The sequence below is a fragment of the Epinephelus fuscoguttatus genome, linkage group LG5, assembly GCF_011397635.1.
Source record: "Epinephelus fuscoguttatus linkage group LG5, E.fuscoguttatus.final_Chr_v1".
In the NCBI taxonomy this organism is placed as follows: Eukaryota; Metazoa; Chordata; class Actinopteri; order Perciformes; family Serranidae; genus Epinephelus; species Epinephelus fuscoguttatus.
The window spans coordinates 46,461,339-46,480,328 of record NC_064756.1 but is presented as its reverse complement, the minus strand read 5'-3'; the positions used below and the strand labels follow the sequence as shown (position 1 = coordinate 46,480,328).

At 44.1% G+C, this 18,990-nt stretch overlaps 1 protein-coding gene and 1 pseudogene across 1 annotated transcript; one reads left to right on the top strand and one right to left on the bottom strand.

Moving 5' to 3' along the window:
- Window positions 1-18,990, top strand: part of LOC125889092 (Na(+)/H(+) exchange regulatory cofactor NHE-RF3-like) — a 268,747-nt pseudogene that overhangs the window by 244,957 nt on the left and 4,800 nt on the right.
- LOC125889106 (E3 SUMO-protein ligase ZBED1-like) lies at window positions 9,280-11,368 on the bottom strand. Its single transcript, XM_049576830.1, has 2 exons — window positions 10,709-11,368; window positions 9,280-10,512 (listed from the first exon to the last, which is right to left on the bottom strand). The coding sequence occupies exons 1-2, from the start codon at window positions 11,150-11,152 to the stop codon at window positions 10,030-10,032; spliced, it is 927 nt and encodes a 308-aa protein (XP_049432787.1). The 5' UTR covers window positions 11,153-11,368; the 3' UTR covers window positions 9,280-10,029.

The window sequence follows — 18,990 nt, the reverse complement described above, 5'->3', positions numbered from 1 at the left end:
CTTTTTCATGGTCTTGGTGCTGTAATGGGGTATTTTGGAGGGATTTTACTTACATTTTTTTATCAATTCTGATGTTTGTATGGATGAGGGGCCCGATTTGAAAAATGCTGTCCCCCTGTTCCTAATTCCTAATGGCTGACATGCCAATTCTCCACCTGTATCTCTGTCCAGGACACTGGGTAACCAGGACAATAGCTGCTTATGTCATTTTCCTTTCAAAGAGTTTGGCTAGAGTATTGCCTGGAGCTTCACTTCTAAATACAGCTAGAGATGTGGCTGTAGTCAACTTGATGTGATAGAGATCACTGAGGTTCTATTTCAGTTTTATGAGTGATATTTTAAAATCCTAATTCACAATAAACAAATGAAAACTGCAGCTACTTGTTTCCCAGATTATCAGCAGTTATTTTTGCACATAAAAAAGTCAAATTTTAAAAACTTCAACCTGAAAAAAAAAAATCTGAAAAAAGAAATGCAACATGGAAACAACAACAACATTCTAAATTCCAATTAAACTACATTAAAATGTCAATGCAAAGTGTTTAATTCACCAAAGTCTTTGACAAACAGTGGCTATCATACTGGGCTAGCATTATCAGACTTTACACATTGAGGTTGCTATGGCTAATTAAATCTTACTTTAGGACCAAGTTAAATTTATGTCAAAGTAGCCAGGGCATTGCATTTTATCATAGTCTAAATTCTGTTTCAAAGGCTTTTATGTAACCCTTAATGATAAGAAATCAGCCAATAATGACCTTAGCAACTTAAAAACCTGTGTGTTTCTAGCCCCATGTACAAGAAAGTTTACTCAAACCCATTTTGTAACCTTTCTCTCAATAATAATCAGGTGATTTGAAGTCTCTCTGCATGTGTGCTTTTTCCTTTCCAATCCTGCTGTGATCCAGTTCATGTGCTGAGGGAGGTGGATGTGGGAAGTCCAGCTGAGGGGGCACAGATGGAGGATGGAGACCTGCTGCTAGCTGTCAATGGGAAACCTGTTGAGTCTATGGAGCATGAGAACATTGTCAGAGAGATTAGACAAAGTGGTGATAAAGTCACCCTCACCTCTATATCTTTACCAGGAAGAGACTTTTACAGAAAGGTAAGTACAGCTGTATCAATATGTTCACTGCTGTAGAACTCATCATTGACACTGTAACATAACTTGCCATCAAATGATTTCTGTTGTTTTCCTGCAGTTAGGCATTTCTCCCCTATTGTTCCATGACAAATCTCCACTCCAGGATGACAGGCAGCAGACAGCAGATGGATGTCTGTCATATCCCACAGTGTGTGTTCAGGAAAGGGAGAAGACAGGCTCTGGTTTTCACTCAGACTGTGTCCCACTCAGTCAGGAACTTTAACCACACAGGTATGATCCTGCTACTCATTACATCCTCATCCTCATCCTCACTGTGACTCTGGCAGAAATACTGTGTCCCATCCCAGCCAGGGGCCTGCTTAATTTCCTCACTGATTCAGTTTTTATCAAATTGCATTAATTAGCAGAGGTTTACTGCATGTCAGAATCAAAATCCTGGTTGGATATAAGTTTGTTAATCAGGATTCTCTTAAGTTACAGCTTTTAAGCCTGTCAGTCAATTCTTTGAACAGCAGTTTCTGGCTTCACATACAAATATTACACAGTATCAGAGAGGCACCTGGAAGCGTCTGCTGAACCCCATAACCTGGAGCTGTAGAAATCAAATTTCTGTGGACAGGTAAATTTTAGTTTAAATCCTGAACCCCCTGACATAAGTACTTTTACAACGGGAATGGGGTTATACTGATAACATCTTGATCCCTACTAGGGTTGTCGCAATATACTGGTTTCAAGGTATACCATGATATAAAAGTTGATGGTTATTATACCATGTACATTTGCTCATACTAAAAAAAAATGCAACTAGACGTTGAATCTCCCCTTTATTTGAGTTATTTTTTAAATTCATTAACAAAATGGTTTGAGGTTTCAATTATAGTAATTAACCCTTTGTTTCAACCTAAAATAATCCTTCTGCTTTCATTCCTTTAAAGCTCATTCTGACTGATAAGATTCTGTAATACTGTGAAAACACAATTTTTTTTGGAGACAGTTATTGTCCCATGAAAATCTCATACCGTTGCAACCCTCAAGAAAAGACAGAGGTGGAGAAAAGATAGAAAGTAAGTGACAGTGGACCATGTAGTCCTCATTGTGGCTCCCCAGCTTCCAAGGGCCCTCTGGCTGGGTAGAAAGACCATTCAAGTGCACCCTGATGGATGCATAAGAGCTGCTTCCATCACTGTCACCGACAAGTCATATATTGTTCCTGTGGCTCGTGTGGTTCCTCTACATCAGTTGAGTGATGGGGAAAAGGATGTCCGTTCAGACAACTAGGAAGGCTTTTCTCCTGTTTCAAATGCCACATACGACCTCACCTTATTGGGAATAACTGAAAAGTGAAGCCCTCAGAAAAAAAAATAATATGTGGACACAGCATATGACCCCCAGACTTTGTTTTATTGACAGTGTACTGCTTATTGACAGTATACTTCTACTTCTACTTAAGAGGAAAACATAGGACCACTACATTTACCTGACAGAGACATATTACTGGTTACATTGCAGATTAAGATTTTACCCACAAAATAAAACAATTCAAATATGATGTATTATTATTCAATAAACTGTCCAGCATTATATTCGAGTTGTTGGGATTCACAGGACCACAGATGATTTGTCATTTGGTAAAATCTAAACTGGACATTTAAAGGCTTCCTTCTCTGCATGCTCTTTGATCTCCAAACAAAGACAGCTATTTGACACCCATCTCCAGGATCTCTCACCTCACACCTCAGTGAGACACAAGTCTCACAACTTGATTGGACAGGACTTTTGCAGTGACATGTGACTCTGTGATGTCAGCGGCATCTGTAGAAGGTCTGCTCCCTTCAGACAGTCCCCTCTCTTACTCGGGAACTGCGGAGCAGCCTACACCCCTTTCTGGCTGGGCCTGGACCAGCCCAGATGCTCAGACCCTTGCTCCTTGCCATGAACCGTCAAAGGTGGGGCAATTGATCACAGACTCTCTATCCTGAACCAGAAAGTTAGAGGTGCAAGCACAAGGTTTGCAACTAGCTTTCCAGCAACAAGGAAGTAAGTCAGTTAGCACCCAGCGTCTAACTCTGCAAGGACCCCGAGCGACTGGCTTCCTCGGATCAGAACGTTTGGAACAAGGACACAACAAAGACTGCATCTGGAACCACAGCTCTTTCCGGCCTTCTTCTGCCGGCTAACAAAGAAGCACACCACCAAGTGACTCTTTCTTTCATCCACTCAAGGATTGGTAACGTAACAACTGGGCATAGCTTTATCACAGGCTAAGCAAGACTGTTTAACTTGATGTATGTGATTTAATGCTGTCGTTGAGTTATTGTTGTGATTGTTTGCAGTTAAGTCATTGATTGGTTGGCTTTGCCAAAGTTAAGTGTTTCATTTGCTAATACTGTTCACAAACAGATTCTTGCACACAACTAAACAATCTCTGCACTAATCCAGACTGTTTACAACACAAATCACATTGACATAGACTCATTAACAAATAGGCTTTCAACAGAGCTACACCCAAACAGGCATCTCAAAGTTCCTGCTTCTTTTCCTTTGTCTTTGTCCTGACCACACAGTCAGACGAACACCTCCCCAAGCTTGTATATAGTTAGTTAGAATTTGTGTGTTTTGGTTTTGCTTTGCTACTTTGTGAATAAATATAATTCTTTGCAATCGTACCTGCTGTCTGTTTAATGTTGCACAAGAGTGAATGAATAGTCAACCTCTGCTGTGTCAAGAACTCCGAAATCCTTCAGGCTTTACTATTAATTTTGGTTACTGTCATTAATTTAATTATTAATCAAAACTACAAATTGATAGTTTAGCGTATTTTATGAGACTGATATCTTTAACTGGCTATCATTTTCTCTTTATGGGAATGGTGCCCCACAAGGCGATTTAATGTTAATTAAGTCACATTATTCAACATGATTATTAATTATTAATAATAATTATTAATTATTTCCGATAGCCAATTTACAACATAATTGGAGCCTCTGTGTGACGCCCTAAAATTTATGTTCACAACGTATTCAGTGCCCCTTGGTGACGCCTAAAAATATGTTGATCCCAACAGAGTTGTAAACTCCACTTTTAACAGGTGTTAAGAAAATGTACGTACACTGTGCTGATAATGCCTCTCTTTCAGTCTGCACTTTAAAAATTTGGTGCGGGACTTTTACTGTTATATTAATTAGATTAATAGTTTTACTCATAAAAAAGTTTTGAGTAGGCCTACTTTTCTACCACTGCCAATATTTCCAGTAAGAGAAAGTGTGAAAAGTAAAGCCTGGGGCCACTATAACACTAAATCTGCCCCTGAAAACCACCCCCAGTCGTAGCTACTCGTGGTCAGAAACACTAGTGAAGTAAACTCAGCAGATGAATTGATTTCCAAATCGGTGCACTGGCTACTTGCATTGACAAAATTGCTATGGTTATTTAGAGCAGTGGTTCTCAAACTTTTTACACTGTGTTCCACCTGATAAAAAATTGAGCTCTCCAAGTATCACCATTATGACCAACCTAAACATACATTGGTGGAGCCTTACCTTATTAGCTACGGAGAGGTCACACAGGAGACATGTTTCTTTCTAATATGTGGATTATTTATTGTTGATTATTTCCCACCACAGCCACACTGCAAGGTTCAGCACCTCTCTATCTCTCATACACACAGCAAATGAGGATGTTGCCTCCCTAACTTGAGGGTCGGGGGGGCGGCAGATCCTCTGTCTTGCTGCCACTGTGATTAAAACTGGTAAAAATAGAGGAGACGTTGTGCTGGTGTTAACTTCACGGCAGTGGGATTTATTCTTTCTCAGAAAACATTATACACAATACAATATGTATTCAAAACATCCTCTCGTCCAGCTCGCCTGTGGAACCTGTAGGCCTACATCCAGCTGGCCGTGGCTTTCACCAGTCCAGGAATCGGCGTCTGCTCGTCCAGCCTGACCCCTCCCCTCCATCCCGGTCAGGAGGAACTGCGGCCCGGCGCCACAAACATCGGGCTCCATCCCGTCACCGTCGTACCTCCAGGCAGTCGGAGGCGCGCACTCCGGAGCAGCACACCCCCTCTGTGCTAGTGATCGGGACCTCCATGGTCAGGCACGTGGAAGTGCACAATGGCCGCACCTTCTGCCACCCTGGTGCCCGTGTCAGTGAGGTTGCATCCTCCGCCCTCCAGCTGACCGCACGGCACAGCTCGGCCTCCACAATGGTCCTAGAGGCCGGTATCAATGACCTCAGGAACCAGCAATCAGAGGTCCTCAAGCAGGACTTAATCTCCCTGGTGGACCGCCTGCTGGACACGGGGAAGCGGATAATAATTTCCGGCCCGCTTCCCCCACCTCGTTATGGTGACGTCACCACCAGCCGCCTTCGTCAGCTGCACCTGTGGCTGAAGGGATACTGCTTGTCCAAAAGTATCCCTTTTGTGGACAATTTTATAGCTTTTTTAAACAGACCCCACCTTTTTAAACGGGACAGCCTCCACCCAAACCAGGAGGGATCACGGCTTTTATCAGTCAACATTGACCTGACCGTCCGATCCTGCACCACAGCCACCTCCTGACTCACTGCTCACCCATCTCCACCCTCCTCCACTACACATTGCACCACACACACTTCTCCCTCAGTAGCACCTTCTCTGCAACCGGAAACACAGGACATTCACACCATAAAAACTATCATTACACTTAGAAAGTTGAAACCCAAGAATGTTTTTAGACCTAACCGTGTTTTTTACATCCATTTGAAAAGTCATGAAGAGCGCACGTTCAGCACAAACATTAAAATGGCAGTGCTGAACGTGCGCTCCCTTTTAAACAAATCTTTTATCATAAATGATTTAATTTTAGACATTAACCTAGACAGTATTCTCCTTACAGAGACATGGCTTGGCACCGACGCACCTGTTGTTCTCACTGAGGCTTCCCCACCAAATTTTAACTTTTTATATTCTATTAGGGGAGGTAAAAGAGGAGGCGGAACTGCATCAGTAACATAAACCACAATGTCCTCAAATGAAGTTTCTTTTAGCAGTTACACGTCATTTGAGCATCATGCCTTTGTTTTTAGCAGCCCTCCTATCCTTTGCATAACGGTTTACAGACCACCCCAGTACTCCACTTCTTTTATCAGTGATTTCTCTGAATTATTATCAATCATTCACTCCACCTACAACAGGATTTTAATAACTGGTGATTTTAATCTACACATTGACAACACCTCTGACCCAGTATCCAGAGAATTTTTAAACCTCTTTAACTGTTTGGATTTTACACAACATATCAAGCAGCCGACCCACAGCAGAGGGCACACCCTGGACCTGGTCATAACCTATGGCCTGTCCGTGGGTGTGTCCTCTGTTGTGGATCTGGCTGTGTCCGACCACTTTTGCGTGTTTTTTAACATCACCAGTTTTAACCAACAGGAGGCCCCGGTGAGAACGGTGAGGAAACGCTACCTAACTTCTTAAGTGGCTGCAAATTTTATCCAGATTTTACAGAGCACTCCTGCAGAGATTTTACCAGCACCCTGTGATTTTATTGTGGACAATTTTAACAACAAACTCAAGTCAATGCTGGACTCAGTGGCTCCACTTTTAATCAAAACAATTAGAACAAAACTTACACCCCCATGGAGAAACCAGGAAATCAAACAACTGAAAAGATACTGCAGGAGTGCTGAAAGAAGATGGAGAAAATCAAACCTAACAGTCCACTACGGAATATTACGTCAACATCTCAAAACCTACAATAACACAGTCAAACAGGCAAGAATTTCCCACTTCAAAAAGCTAATCTCTGACAATAAAAACAATCCCAAATTCCTCTTCTCCACAATTGATATTTTAACAAACAGTAATTTTAACAGATCACCTAAGACAACAACCAATGCCCTTTGTGAGGACTTTGCAGACCACTTCAGAAATAAAATCAGTGACATCAGATCCAGTCTTTTATCTCAACAGATTTTAACTGTCAACACACCTGGATCATTGCTTTTACCTGAAGAAACACTGGAGAGTTTTGCCCTGGTTGATGCAAGGACACTTGGTCGAGTTTTCTCCCGAGTAAAGCCCACAACCTGCCTTTTAGACCCAATTCCCACACCGTTTTTTAAAACATTTTATGGATTCTTTGAGAAACAGCTACTCTACATGGTGAATTGCTCTCTTCAGACAGGTGTCTTCCCAGCCTCCTTGAAAACGGCGGTGGTGAAGCCCCTTCTGAAGAAGAGCAATTTAGACCCCAAAATTTTTAATAATTATTGGCCTGTATCCAACTTACCATTTTTAAGCAAAATTTTAGAAAAACAGGTTTAACCAAGTAAATGATTTTTTAAATACAAATAACACTTTAGAGAAGTATCAGTCTGGTTTTAGGATGAACCACAGTACCGAGACAGCCCTTTTAAAGATTTTAAATGAAATCAGGTGCAATTTAGATAACCATAAACTCACAGTCTTGGTACTACCGTATCTAACCGCCGCCTTCAATACAGTAGACCATCACATTTTCTTAAATAGACTGAGGCACCTGGTTGGCCTCTCTGGTACTGTTTTTAACTGGTTCGTCTCTTACCTTACTGATCAACACTTCTTTGTAAGTATGGATACATGTTCCTCAGGAACCCATGAGATAAAGTGCGGGGTCCCCCAGGGGTCAATTTTAGGTCCAACTCTTTTTAATCTCTACATGCTTCCTCTGGGGGACGTCATCAGGAGGCACGGCATCAGCTTTCATAGTTATGCTGATGATACGCAACTGTACATCGCCGTGTCTCCTGATGACACAGGGCCAATTGATGCCCTTTTTAACTGCATTTTAGATATAAAGTCATGGATGGCAGCAAATTTCCTGCTGCTCAACCAGGACAAAACAGAGGTTTTAGTCATTGGTCCTGAAGGCCAGAGAGAAACTTTTACCAAAACTACAGAATTTTAAACCAACACAATCTGTAAAAAATCTGGGTGTGATTTTTGACTCTGAGCTCTGTTTTATTCCACATATTAAAAACATAACAAAGTTAGGTTTCTACCACCTTAAGAATATAGCCAGAGTCCGCCCGTTTCTTTCTCAGGCCAGCACGGAGGTGCTGATGCATGCTTTTATCTCCTGTAGGTTAGATTATTGTAATGCCCTGCTCTCTGGTCTTCCCAAAAAGAGTATCTCAAATCTACAATTATTACAGAATTCAGCTGCACGAGTGCTGACGAGGACCAGAGGGCGGAAGCACATTACACCAGTTTTAAAATCACTGCATTGGCTCCCCGTGCACTTCAGGATCGATTTTAAGGTTCTTTTATTAGTTTTTAAATGTCTTAACGGTCTTGGGCCTTCTTATTTATCTGACCTGCTTTTACCATATCAACCCTCGCAGACCCTGAGGTCCTCCGGCACTGGCCTTTTAACCATACCACAAGTTAGGACTAAAACACACGGGGAGGCAGCATTTAGTTATTATGGTCCCCGATTGTGGAACAGCCTGCCGGAGAACCTCAGAGCTGCAGAGACTGTTGATGTTTTTAAAAAGAGGCTCAAGACTCATCTTTTTAATCAGGCTTTTAACTGATTTCTTTATTTATCTATTTTAAATTCCTCTTATAACCGATTTATCTATCTATTATCTATTTTTTCAATCAATCAATCAATTTTATTTATAAAGCCCAATATCACAAATCACAATTTGCCTCACAGGGCTTTACAGCATACGACATCCCTCTGTCCTTAAGACCCTCACAGCGGATAAGGAAAAACTCCCCCAAAAAAACCCTTTAACGGGGAAAAAAAAAACGGTAGAAACCTCAGGAAGAGCAACTGAGGAGGGATCCCTCTTCCAGGACGGACAGACGTGCAATAGATGTCGTACAGAACAGATCAACATGATAAATTAACAGTAATCCATATGACACAGAGAGAGAGAGAGAGAGAGAGAGAGAGATGCAGGTAATGACAGTAGCTTACAACAACATTAATGAAAGTAATAATATTATAGTTATAGTTCTGGTTACTAGGGCTGTGCATCTTCACTGGTCTCCCGATTCGATTCGATTACGATTATCCTGTTAACGATTCGATTCGATTCGATTCCACGATGTATCACGATGCACTGCATTCTTAATTTCCTATATTACTGAGCATGGTTACTTTTTTAATCAATTAATACAAGCAGTCAGATAAATATGAACTCCCTTCTTTATTAGAAAGTGCTTCAGGATTACCGGTAAGTAACATCGATGTCTTAATAAACCAAAATAAATGAATTAAATTAAATAAAACAAATACTTCTGCAGGCCAGCTGCAACCTTTAGCAACTGTCCTGTACTCAAAAAAGGACACTGAATGTCTTGAATGTGGCAAGCATCAGAAATATGACTTGAGTCTGAACAAAGCAAGCAACAGCAGTATTTCTAACAGTAAATACTAAAATAGCATCAATAAAGCACAGTGTACTTCTTCTTCAAAAACATAAATAACATAAACACAAATAACATAAATGTCAATGTATGAACAGCAAATTAGGCTTTAAACCAAAATAAATTGTAGAGGCCTAGTAGCCAACTACCTATAATCTTTGTGTGAAAATGGTCATCCTCCCTAAACCACACATAAATCTGTCTTCTACTGTAAAACAGGGTACTTCCTGAATGTGGCAAACATCACAATGTGTCTGAACACAACAAACCACAGGTAGCAATGAACTACTAGTTTATACAGTGTAGTGTACTGTTTTATGATATCAAAAATGTTAACAGAAGCTCCTAATATTAAATCCAATTGTAAACTGAAATAAAGAGTATAGGCCTAGCCTACCCATTGTGTGGAAATGGTCAATCCTCAAAAACAAAGCATTCTAGTGCTGTAATCTACAAAAAGGTTTTCAAATAGCAGCACTGGACACAGGGCACTTCCTGAATGTGCCAAATATCACAAACATGGCTCACTGATCAGCATTTGGGAATTTGTAGGTTCTTCTGTAAGAACACCAGTTGATCCACATGTTCTGGCTTGAGAGCACTTCTCTTTGCAGTGACAACATCTCCTGCAGTGGAGAAAACTCGCTCTGCAGACACGCTTGTGCCTGGGATACACAAGTACCGCTTTGACAGCTGAGAGAGGAGGAAATGTGACCTCCTGGACACGCCACCAGTTTAAAGGATCCTCAGTTAGAGGGAGAGCTGGGGCTTTACAGTATCTCTCCATTTCCTCTTCAGCCCTGGCATAGGGGGTCTTTGGTTCTACTGTACCTTCAGTGTCAGTGAAGGACTGTCCCAGCAAACTCACAAGCAGTGATGATGGGGCCTTTCTTTTGGGAGCAGAGGGGCTATCCTCTGTGGGTCTCTCTTCTTCCAGAGTCCCCATTCCCCCAGGCGCTTCATCCACTTCTGTCCTCCTGAGTGTCCTCTCATCCTTGGTTTGAACAAAAGAACACAAAAAAGAAAATTGCATTAAACTAACAGTTAGCACTTATTCTGTCAAGCTCACATTTATTAGGATAATTTTTTCTGTCTTACAAAAACTTTCACTCTTTGTAACTACTATTAATACTATTATGAGCATTTTAAGTTTGTTTTAATAAATTTTACATGAAACCTGGTAAAATTACCTCCAAAGATGCAGCCTCCTCGGTCACTCCTCTGTAGATCTCCAGTCTCTCCTCCTCTGTTAGAAAGGGCAGTCCCTTAAAACGGGGATCCAGGGCAGAGGCTGTATGAAGGATCTTCTTCTCTGCCTCACTGTTGTACCTCTTCAGGAGATCTGTCTTGATAGCATTCTTGATCTCGTGGATCATGGGTGAGTCTCCGATGGTGTCTGTCATGTTCTGGAGAAGCTGTGCATGTATTGGAGCAATGAGAGACACTGTTGGGTTGCTCTCTTCTGACATCAGTGTGGTTGCATCCTTCATTGGCTTTAATGCACTCACAGCGTCCTCTGCATTTGACACATCTGTTTCATTGAGAGTGCAGAGGTCTGACTGTCCTCTCCTCACCTCTGGAGACAGCAAGGTGGCACAGATTGCAGGTTGTTGCTCCAAGAACCTCTCGACCATGCCGTATGCACTGTTCCACCTTGTGGCAACATCAGTTAGCAGCTTATGATTTTTCAGGCCCAGACATTTCTGTTTCACTTTCAAAGTGTGGTTCGCTATAGTGCTGCGGTGGAAGAATGTTGTTATCCGTCGCACTCTGCCCAGAAGCCTGGAGAGCGTGGACACCTGAAGCGCCCTCTGGGACGCGAGATTCAGCGTATGGGCAAAGCATTTCACATGAGGAATTTTCCGACTTGAGCTGCAACAATCATATTAGGCGCGTTGTCTGTCACCAGCACTACATCTTTCTCTGACAGCTGCCATTCTTCCACAACATGAGACAGCAGCTCGGCCAGATGAGCACCTGTGTGAGACTCGTACACGGCTCGTTTGCAGCACGTGCGACAAAATCTGCCAGTCCTCGTTAACGTAATGCACCGTTACTGTTAAATAAGACTCGGTCGCAACAGACGTCCAGGAATCACATGTTATGGCTACTCGACTAGCTTGGCTCATTGAGGCCATTACCTGGCCTTTAGTTTCATTGTAGAGTGCAGGTATGACTTTGTCTGTGAAGTGGCTACGTGAAGGAAGCTTATACCGTGGCTCCAGCGTCTTCAACAGGTGGCGAAACCCAGAGTTTTCCACAACCGAATAAGGCCATAGATCCTTAGCTATGAAAGCCGCCACAGACTGGGTGATTCTTTTAGCTTTCTCAGCATTCGGCGGCAAAATTGACAGTTTTTCATCAATTCTTGGCTGAGCTGGATCCGGTCTTTCCTTCACGGTGGCAGGCGTTAGCTTCTCGGAGTGAAAACGGCTAACGTGATTCCTCAAGTTAGTTGTATTTCCAAGATATTTAATTTTTGTGTGACAGACTTTACACACAGCGTGCGTCTTGTCCAGTTCGTGCTTCCCGGTAATTTCATAAAATCCGAAATGTGCCCAGATGTCCGCTTTCAAAATACTAGGTGCGTTTTTTTTATTACTGGCTCTCGATGAGTTTCGTCTGCCTCCGCCATATTGCACTGATGTTGTTCTCCCACAATTCAATGCGATGTTACTATGACAACGTTATTTTGAAATCGACAACTTTATTAACCAGTCGCGACCGGAAAATCAAGCAGCAACGTGAGGATGCTATAATCGATTATGCTCAGTCAGTGCATCGATGCACAATCGTCCATATCCGCATCGCGATGCATCGTAGAAATGATTAATTTCAACACCCCTACTGGTTACTGCGGTACAATATGTTGAAAGTATGTATTAATACCTGGCAGTATACATGTGTGACAATAATCATATGTGTATAATAACAGTAGAAGTATGACTAATGACTAATGATGGCAGCAGCAGCAGGAGGCATCTGGCGGGACCACGGCAGCAGCACAACCACACACGTCACGCTGTCCAGGCACCGCTGTGATATGAGTTAATCTGAGAGACAGTGGAGCACAAAGGCTCCAGAGAAGAAGCCGAGTTAGTGACATCCAGAATGGCCGGGTTAGCTAAATGCAGTAATAGGATACGAGAGAGAGAGAGAGAGAGAGAGAGAGAGAGAGAAGGAGAGAAGGGGCCCGGTGTATTATAGAGGGGTCCTCCGGCAGACTAGGCCTAAGTCAGCCTAACTAAGGGCTGGTACAGGACAAGCCTGAGCCAGACCTAACTATAAGCTTTATCAAAGAGGAAAGTCTTAAGTCTAGTCTGAAATGTGGAGACGGTGTCTGCCTCCCGGACCGTAACAGGAAGATGATTCCACAGGAGAGGAGCCTGATAGCTAAAGGCTCTGGCTCCTGATCTACTTTTGGAGACTTTAGGGACCACGAGTAACCCTGCGTTCTCGGAGCGCAGTGTTCTGGTGGGATAATATGGCACTATGAGCTCTCTAAGATATGACGGAGCTTGACCATTTAGAGCTTTATAAGTTACCAGCAGGATTTTAAATTCAATTCTGGATTTTACAGGGATTTTTATGGTTTTTTATGTTCTTACCCTTCCTCTTATTACGTTCTTATCTCATTTAACTTTTATCTTTTGTTATTTTAGTTAGCCTATAGGTTTTAGTTTTGATGCATTTTATGTCTCTGTTTTAGATCATTCTTACCTAGCTATTAACTCAATTTTATGAGCTAAATAGCTTTTTGTTTATTTGGTTCTTTTTATACCTTTTATCCTATCTTACTGTTTTAGTCCCTCATTTTTTAGCTCCAGTGTTTCCTCATGGGGGCCTACTACACTGAGAGTTGTTCCTGGTCTCCTGATGGGGGCGCCGTCAGGAGACCGCTCTGATCTGCGTGGCTGTAGGGCACTGCACCTCAGTGTGGAGCCTCATGTCTGCCCGGGTCGGGGGGGTCTCTATGGCGGCACTCCCTGTGGCCGTGGACCATGGGCCCTCTCAGTGTGGACGGCCCCCAGAGGTGGCTTGTTCCTTGCCTCGGGTCTCGGTGCTCAGCCATAATAATAATAATAATAATAATAATAATAATAATAATAGTAATAATACATTTTATTTATAAAGCGCTTTTCAAAGTTCTCAAAGTCACTTTACAGAGACGGTTCAAACACATCAAAAAACAATTTTCAGCAAAAGACATCAAAGACAAAGAGGAATACAATGGGAGTGAAAAAGAAAATAAATAAATAAATAAATGAATAAAAGTAGCTAAACATTAAAAGCAGAACGGAACAGGTGAGTTTTGAGTAGTGATTTGAATGATGGGAGGTCAGTGCAGTCACGGATGTGTTTTGGGAGGGAGTTCCAGAGGGTGGAGGCAGCAACGGAGAAGGCTCTGTCCCCCCAGGTTCTGTGCTTGGTCTTGGAGATGGTGAGAAGGAGGCTGCAGGAAGGGGTGTAAGGGTGGAGCAGGTCTGTGAGGTAAGAGGGGGCTTGGTTGTGGAAGGTTTTATGGGTGAGTAGGAGGAGTTTGAAGTGGATGCATTGTGGAACAGGGAGCCAGTGGAGGTTCTGAAGGACAGGGGTGATGTGGTCGCGGGAGTGGGTGTGAGTGAGGAGGCGGGCGGCAGAGTTTTGGATATATTGGAGTTTACTGAGGAGTTTGGAGGGTGTGCCATAAAGGATGCTATTGCAATAGTCAAGGCGGGATGTAATGAAGGCGTGGATCAGGGTTTCGGCAGCATTGCGAGAGAGTGAGGGGCGGAGGCGAGAAATGTTTTTAAGGTGAAAGAAGGCTGTTTTAGTGACTTGTTTGATGTGTTGGTCGAAGATGATACCAAGGTTGCGGCAGTGAGGGGAGGGGGACAGGGTGGAGTTGTCGATGGTGAGGTGGAAGTCTTTGGCTGTTTGGGTGAGGGAATTTGGACCAATGTTGGATTTGTCACAGTTGAGTTTAAGAAAGTTTTCTTGCATCCAGGATTTAATTTCGGAGAGACAGTTTTACAGGGTGGAGTGGGTTAAATGGGTGATGGATTTAGTGGAGATGTATAGCTGGATATCGTCAGCGTAGCAGTGAAAACAGAGACCATGACGACGGATGATTTGACCAAGGATGAAGAGGAGAGGACCAAGCACTGAACTCTGGGGGACGCCTTGGGACAGGGGGGCAGTTGAGGAGGAGCAGTTGTTGATGAAGATGAATTGTTTTCTGTCAGTGAGATAAGAATGTAGCCAGGTGAGGACAGTGTCAGTGATGTTGAGGAGGGTTTGCAGGCAGGAGAGTCAGATGGAGTAGTTGATGGTGTCAAAGGCGGCAGTGAGATCAAGGAGGATGAGGATGGAGAGTAGGCCGGAGTCTGAGGAGAGGAGGAGGTCGTTTGTGACTTTAAGGAGGGCAGTTTCGGTGCTGTGTTGTGTGCGGAATCCAGATTGAAATTGTTTGAAGAGGTCATTATTGTTGAGGTGGGATTTGATTTGTGAGGCGACAACACGTTCAAGGATTTTTGAGAGGAATGGGAGGTTGGAAATTGGCCGGAAATTGCTCATGATGTCAGGATTGACACCAGGTTTTTTAATGATGGAGGTGACTGCAGCCAGTTTGAGTGAAGGAGGGGCAGAGGCAGAGCTGAGGGAGGAGTTGACAATTTTACAATGGCGGATGGGATGGGATCTAGCATGCAGGTGGAAGTTTTCATGGTTGAAATGATTTTAGACAGCTCAGCTGAGGAGACAGGTGCAAATTTGGAGAGGGGCAGGGTGATAAGATGGGTGGAGGGGGGTGAGGAGGGTGGGGGGGGTGGGGGGAGGTTAGAGAACTGTAGATGGTGTCTATTTTGGATTGGAAAAATGAGAGGAAGGAATTGCATTTTTCAACAGTGAATGAGTTTGAAATATTGTCACTGGGATTAAGGAGCTTGTTTACGGTGGAAAAAAGAGCCTTTTGGTTATTGGAGCCGGTGTGAATGAGGTTGGAGTAGTAGGTAGAGCGGGCAGTATTGAGGGCAGCTTTGTACTGTCGGAGGTGGTCTGTGTAGGCTTGGCGATGAACTGTTAAACCGGTCTTTTTATGTAGTCTTTCGAGCTGACGCTTGTGGGATTTCATTTGGCAGACTTCGGGGGTGTACCAGGGGGTTGTGTGTGAATGAGACAGATTTGGTTTTGATGGGGGCCAGTTGATCAAGACAGGAGGAGAGAATGTTGTTGTAGTAGTTGACAAGCTCACCGGGGTCATCAGACAGCGGGGGAGGGAAGGTAGACAGAGTGTTGGAAAGAGAAGCTGAGAAATCTTGAGGGGAGATGGATTTGAGGTTTCTGAATGATATTATGCATTTGTCCTTAGGGAGGGGGGTGGGGAGATGAATGTCCATGATGATAGCCAGGTGGTCGGAGATGTGGAGATTGATGCTGGAGAGTTATTGGATGGTGAGACCGGTGGAGCAGACTAAGTCCAAAGTGTGGCCATAATTGTGAGTGGGGAAGTTGACATGTTGAGTGAGATTGAGGCAGTCCAGTAGATCAAGAAATTCAGAGGCATGTTTGCAGTTAATGTTGTCATTGTGGTAGTTGAAGTCGCCGAGGAGAAGAACAGGTGAGATGGCTGAGAGCTGTGTAACAAAATCAGAGAAGTCAGAGAGGAAAGATGGATTGGGCTTGGGAGGGTGGTAAATAACAGCAGTGACCAGGGGAGTGGGGCTGGGGAGTTTAAAAGCAATGTGTTCGAAAGACTGAAAGGAGGGAGTGGATATGATGGTGATTCTTAGGTCTCTCTTATGGACTGAGGCCACACGCCTCTTGCAGTGAAATGGGGCTGGTCAATATAAGTGTGCCCGGAGGGGGTGGCTTGGTTGAATGAAAAATAGTCCGGGTGTTTGTGCCAGGTTTCCATGATGCAGAGGAAGTCTAGGTTGTTGTCAGTAATGAATTCATTTAAGATGAGTGCTTTGTTGTTGAGTGAACGGATGTTTAGCAGTGCCAGTTTGAGGAAATGTTGCTGTGTGATTGGCTGTGAGGAATGGGGGAGTAGGCGGAGGTTGGGATTGGACCGTTTGACATGTTTTATTGAGAGGTTACATTTGTTCACAGAGTTGAACCTGTTATAGGAATGGAGGGGACTGACTGAGATGATAGGCTGAATGGGGAGAGCAGCAGCAGGTGGGGACAGTGACAGAGCAGCAGCAGGAGGGGACAGTGACAGCTGGGGCCTGTAGTGGGAGCTGTGGCAGGAGGAGGTACCCAGAGATGACACCAGAGAGCAAGACGGTGTGTGGGTAAGCACTATCAGTCAGTCACGTGGGTAGCTGAGGGTACAGCGTGCTGTAAATTGGCAGCTAACATTTGGCTGCCCAGTTTATTGGGATGAAAACCATCGCTTTTTAAAAAGGACTGTCGGCCCCAGAATAAATTAGAATTATCAATGAAGCCCACATTGCATGTCCTGCAGGCAGATAGGAGCCATGTGTGGAGGGAAAGGATTCTGCTGAAGATTTCCACTCCGCAGCCGAGAGGAGAGAGCGGCCCGCTGATGAATACTGATTTTCCACAGGTGTTGAGATACTGAAAAAGTTTGTTGAACTCAGCTTTGGTGGGATGCATCCACACAACCAACATGGATAATTATTCTGTGGACAGATGGTGGTAGTGAGTGTAGCAGGTCAGGGAGTTTTGCCAACAGAGACTGTGGCTCCGAGGAAACAGTGTGTTACCGCATTGAAGAAACGGATGTTTCTGGTGATGGAGTCACCAACTATCAGGGTGGTCGGAGGAAAAAGGGGGCGCGGAGATGCTGACAGTGGACTCACTGGGCTGGGTGATGGGAGAGTGGATTTTGAAGAATACTTAACGGGCGATGGTGAGGTGAAAAGTGATGGACGGGCAGAGAGGCGGACAGGAGCACAGTGTGGTGCCGGTGTGAACTGTAGTAAGGAGAGACAGCGAGACCCGAGGGAAGAGGAGTGCTCAGGATTTACTGGAGGGGGGATCCGAGTTGGCGGTTTGTTTTTGGACTGCTGGGTAGATGGCGGTGAAGTTGGGGCTTCTCCAGCTAAGAGAGGGAAGTGATGCAGATTGAGGATATTATATCTGTTCTCCAGCTGGATGCTACGATGCTGTGCATGGGGGGGGGGGGCATCTCTTGCCGCGGGGAGCAACCAGGGACCAGGATGCAGGCTCGCATGGAGTGGAGCTGGGCAGGAACTTGGGTTTGGCCCCCTGCTGTATCCAGGTGTCGTCCGGGTTGGTGTTCGGAAAAGGGACAGCAGCGGCCGGATCAGGAGCAGTGACGTCAAACGCCGGGGGAGAGGCAGCATCAGCGACAGGAGAGGTAGGAGATGGAGACTCAGACTGTGCAGGACCGAAGATGATGGTATCCATTTGCAGCTCAGCTTCACGGATCTGATGTAGCGAGGATATACTTTGTTCCAGCTCAGTGATCCTGTCGGCGAGGCGGGTCCAGCTGACACAGCCGGGTGGAGAGGTGAGTGGAGCCATAGGTTGAATGTAGTAACTGAGGATACAGAGAAATGGGGAGGCCAGTACAAGTGCTAAAAGTGCTTAGTTCAGGCTTGATGATGTGGGTAGCATGTAGGGGGTAGAGGCAGCTAGCAGGGAGGGCATGGGGACTTACACGCAGGGGCTCCAACTGGAGCCCACAGCGACGAAGCTGCTTAGCAGAAGTGACTCACAGAAAGTACAGCACAGGGCAGGACATCAGCAGCGGGACTTACCGGTGCGGAGATCAGGCTTCAGGCTGTGGAAGAGGTGTTAAGAAGCATCTTGACACCCGGAGAGTCCTCGGCTGGATATGCTCCAGCTGGTGGTGGCTAGCAGCCTGGCTAAAAACAAGGCTAGCACTTGTTGGTGCGGCTATGTTGCACAGCTCGGGCGGTCTGGTTAAAACCTTACGTTTTGTCTGGCCGATGTTTAAAATCCACGGACCGGATAAAAGATACACTATTTAAGAAGTAATGTCTAAAACATGAGCCATAAGAGGATTGTAGAATTTGTTAAAAAAAATCAGTTTTTTAGGAGTCGTACAGACGGAGGACTGAGAAACGCCACACATGCGCCTTTTGTTATGGTATAGTGGAGCTTCTTGGCCATGTCTCTTTAGTGATAGCTAGTGTGTGTGTGTGTGTGTGTGTGTGTGTGCGTGCGTGTGTATATTTACGTATCTCTTTGTGGGGTGGGAGGCTTGGGTTTTCTCTTTTCTTTTTGTTTTCCGTTTTGGATCTTTGTTGTTTTTAACCTCTGTGAGGCACTTTGTGTTACTGTTGTATTAAAAGTGCCATATAAATAAAGTTGATTTGATTTGATTTGATCCTGTTCTCTTAATCAGCACATTTCCTCTGCATTCGTGAAAAATAATAAATGAATTTTTGTTTTTTTTACAATCAACATGAACTGTCACTATATCCATGTACTTTTTAACTAAAACAGTTTTTACAATGTGATCTTTTTAACCAAA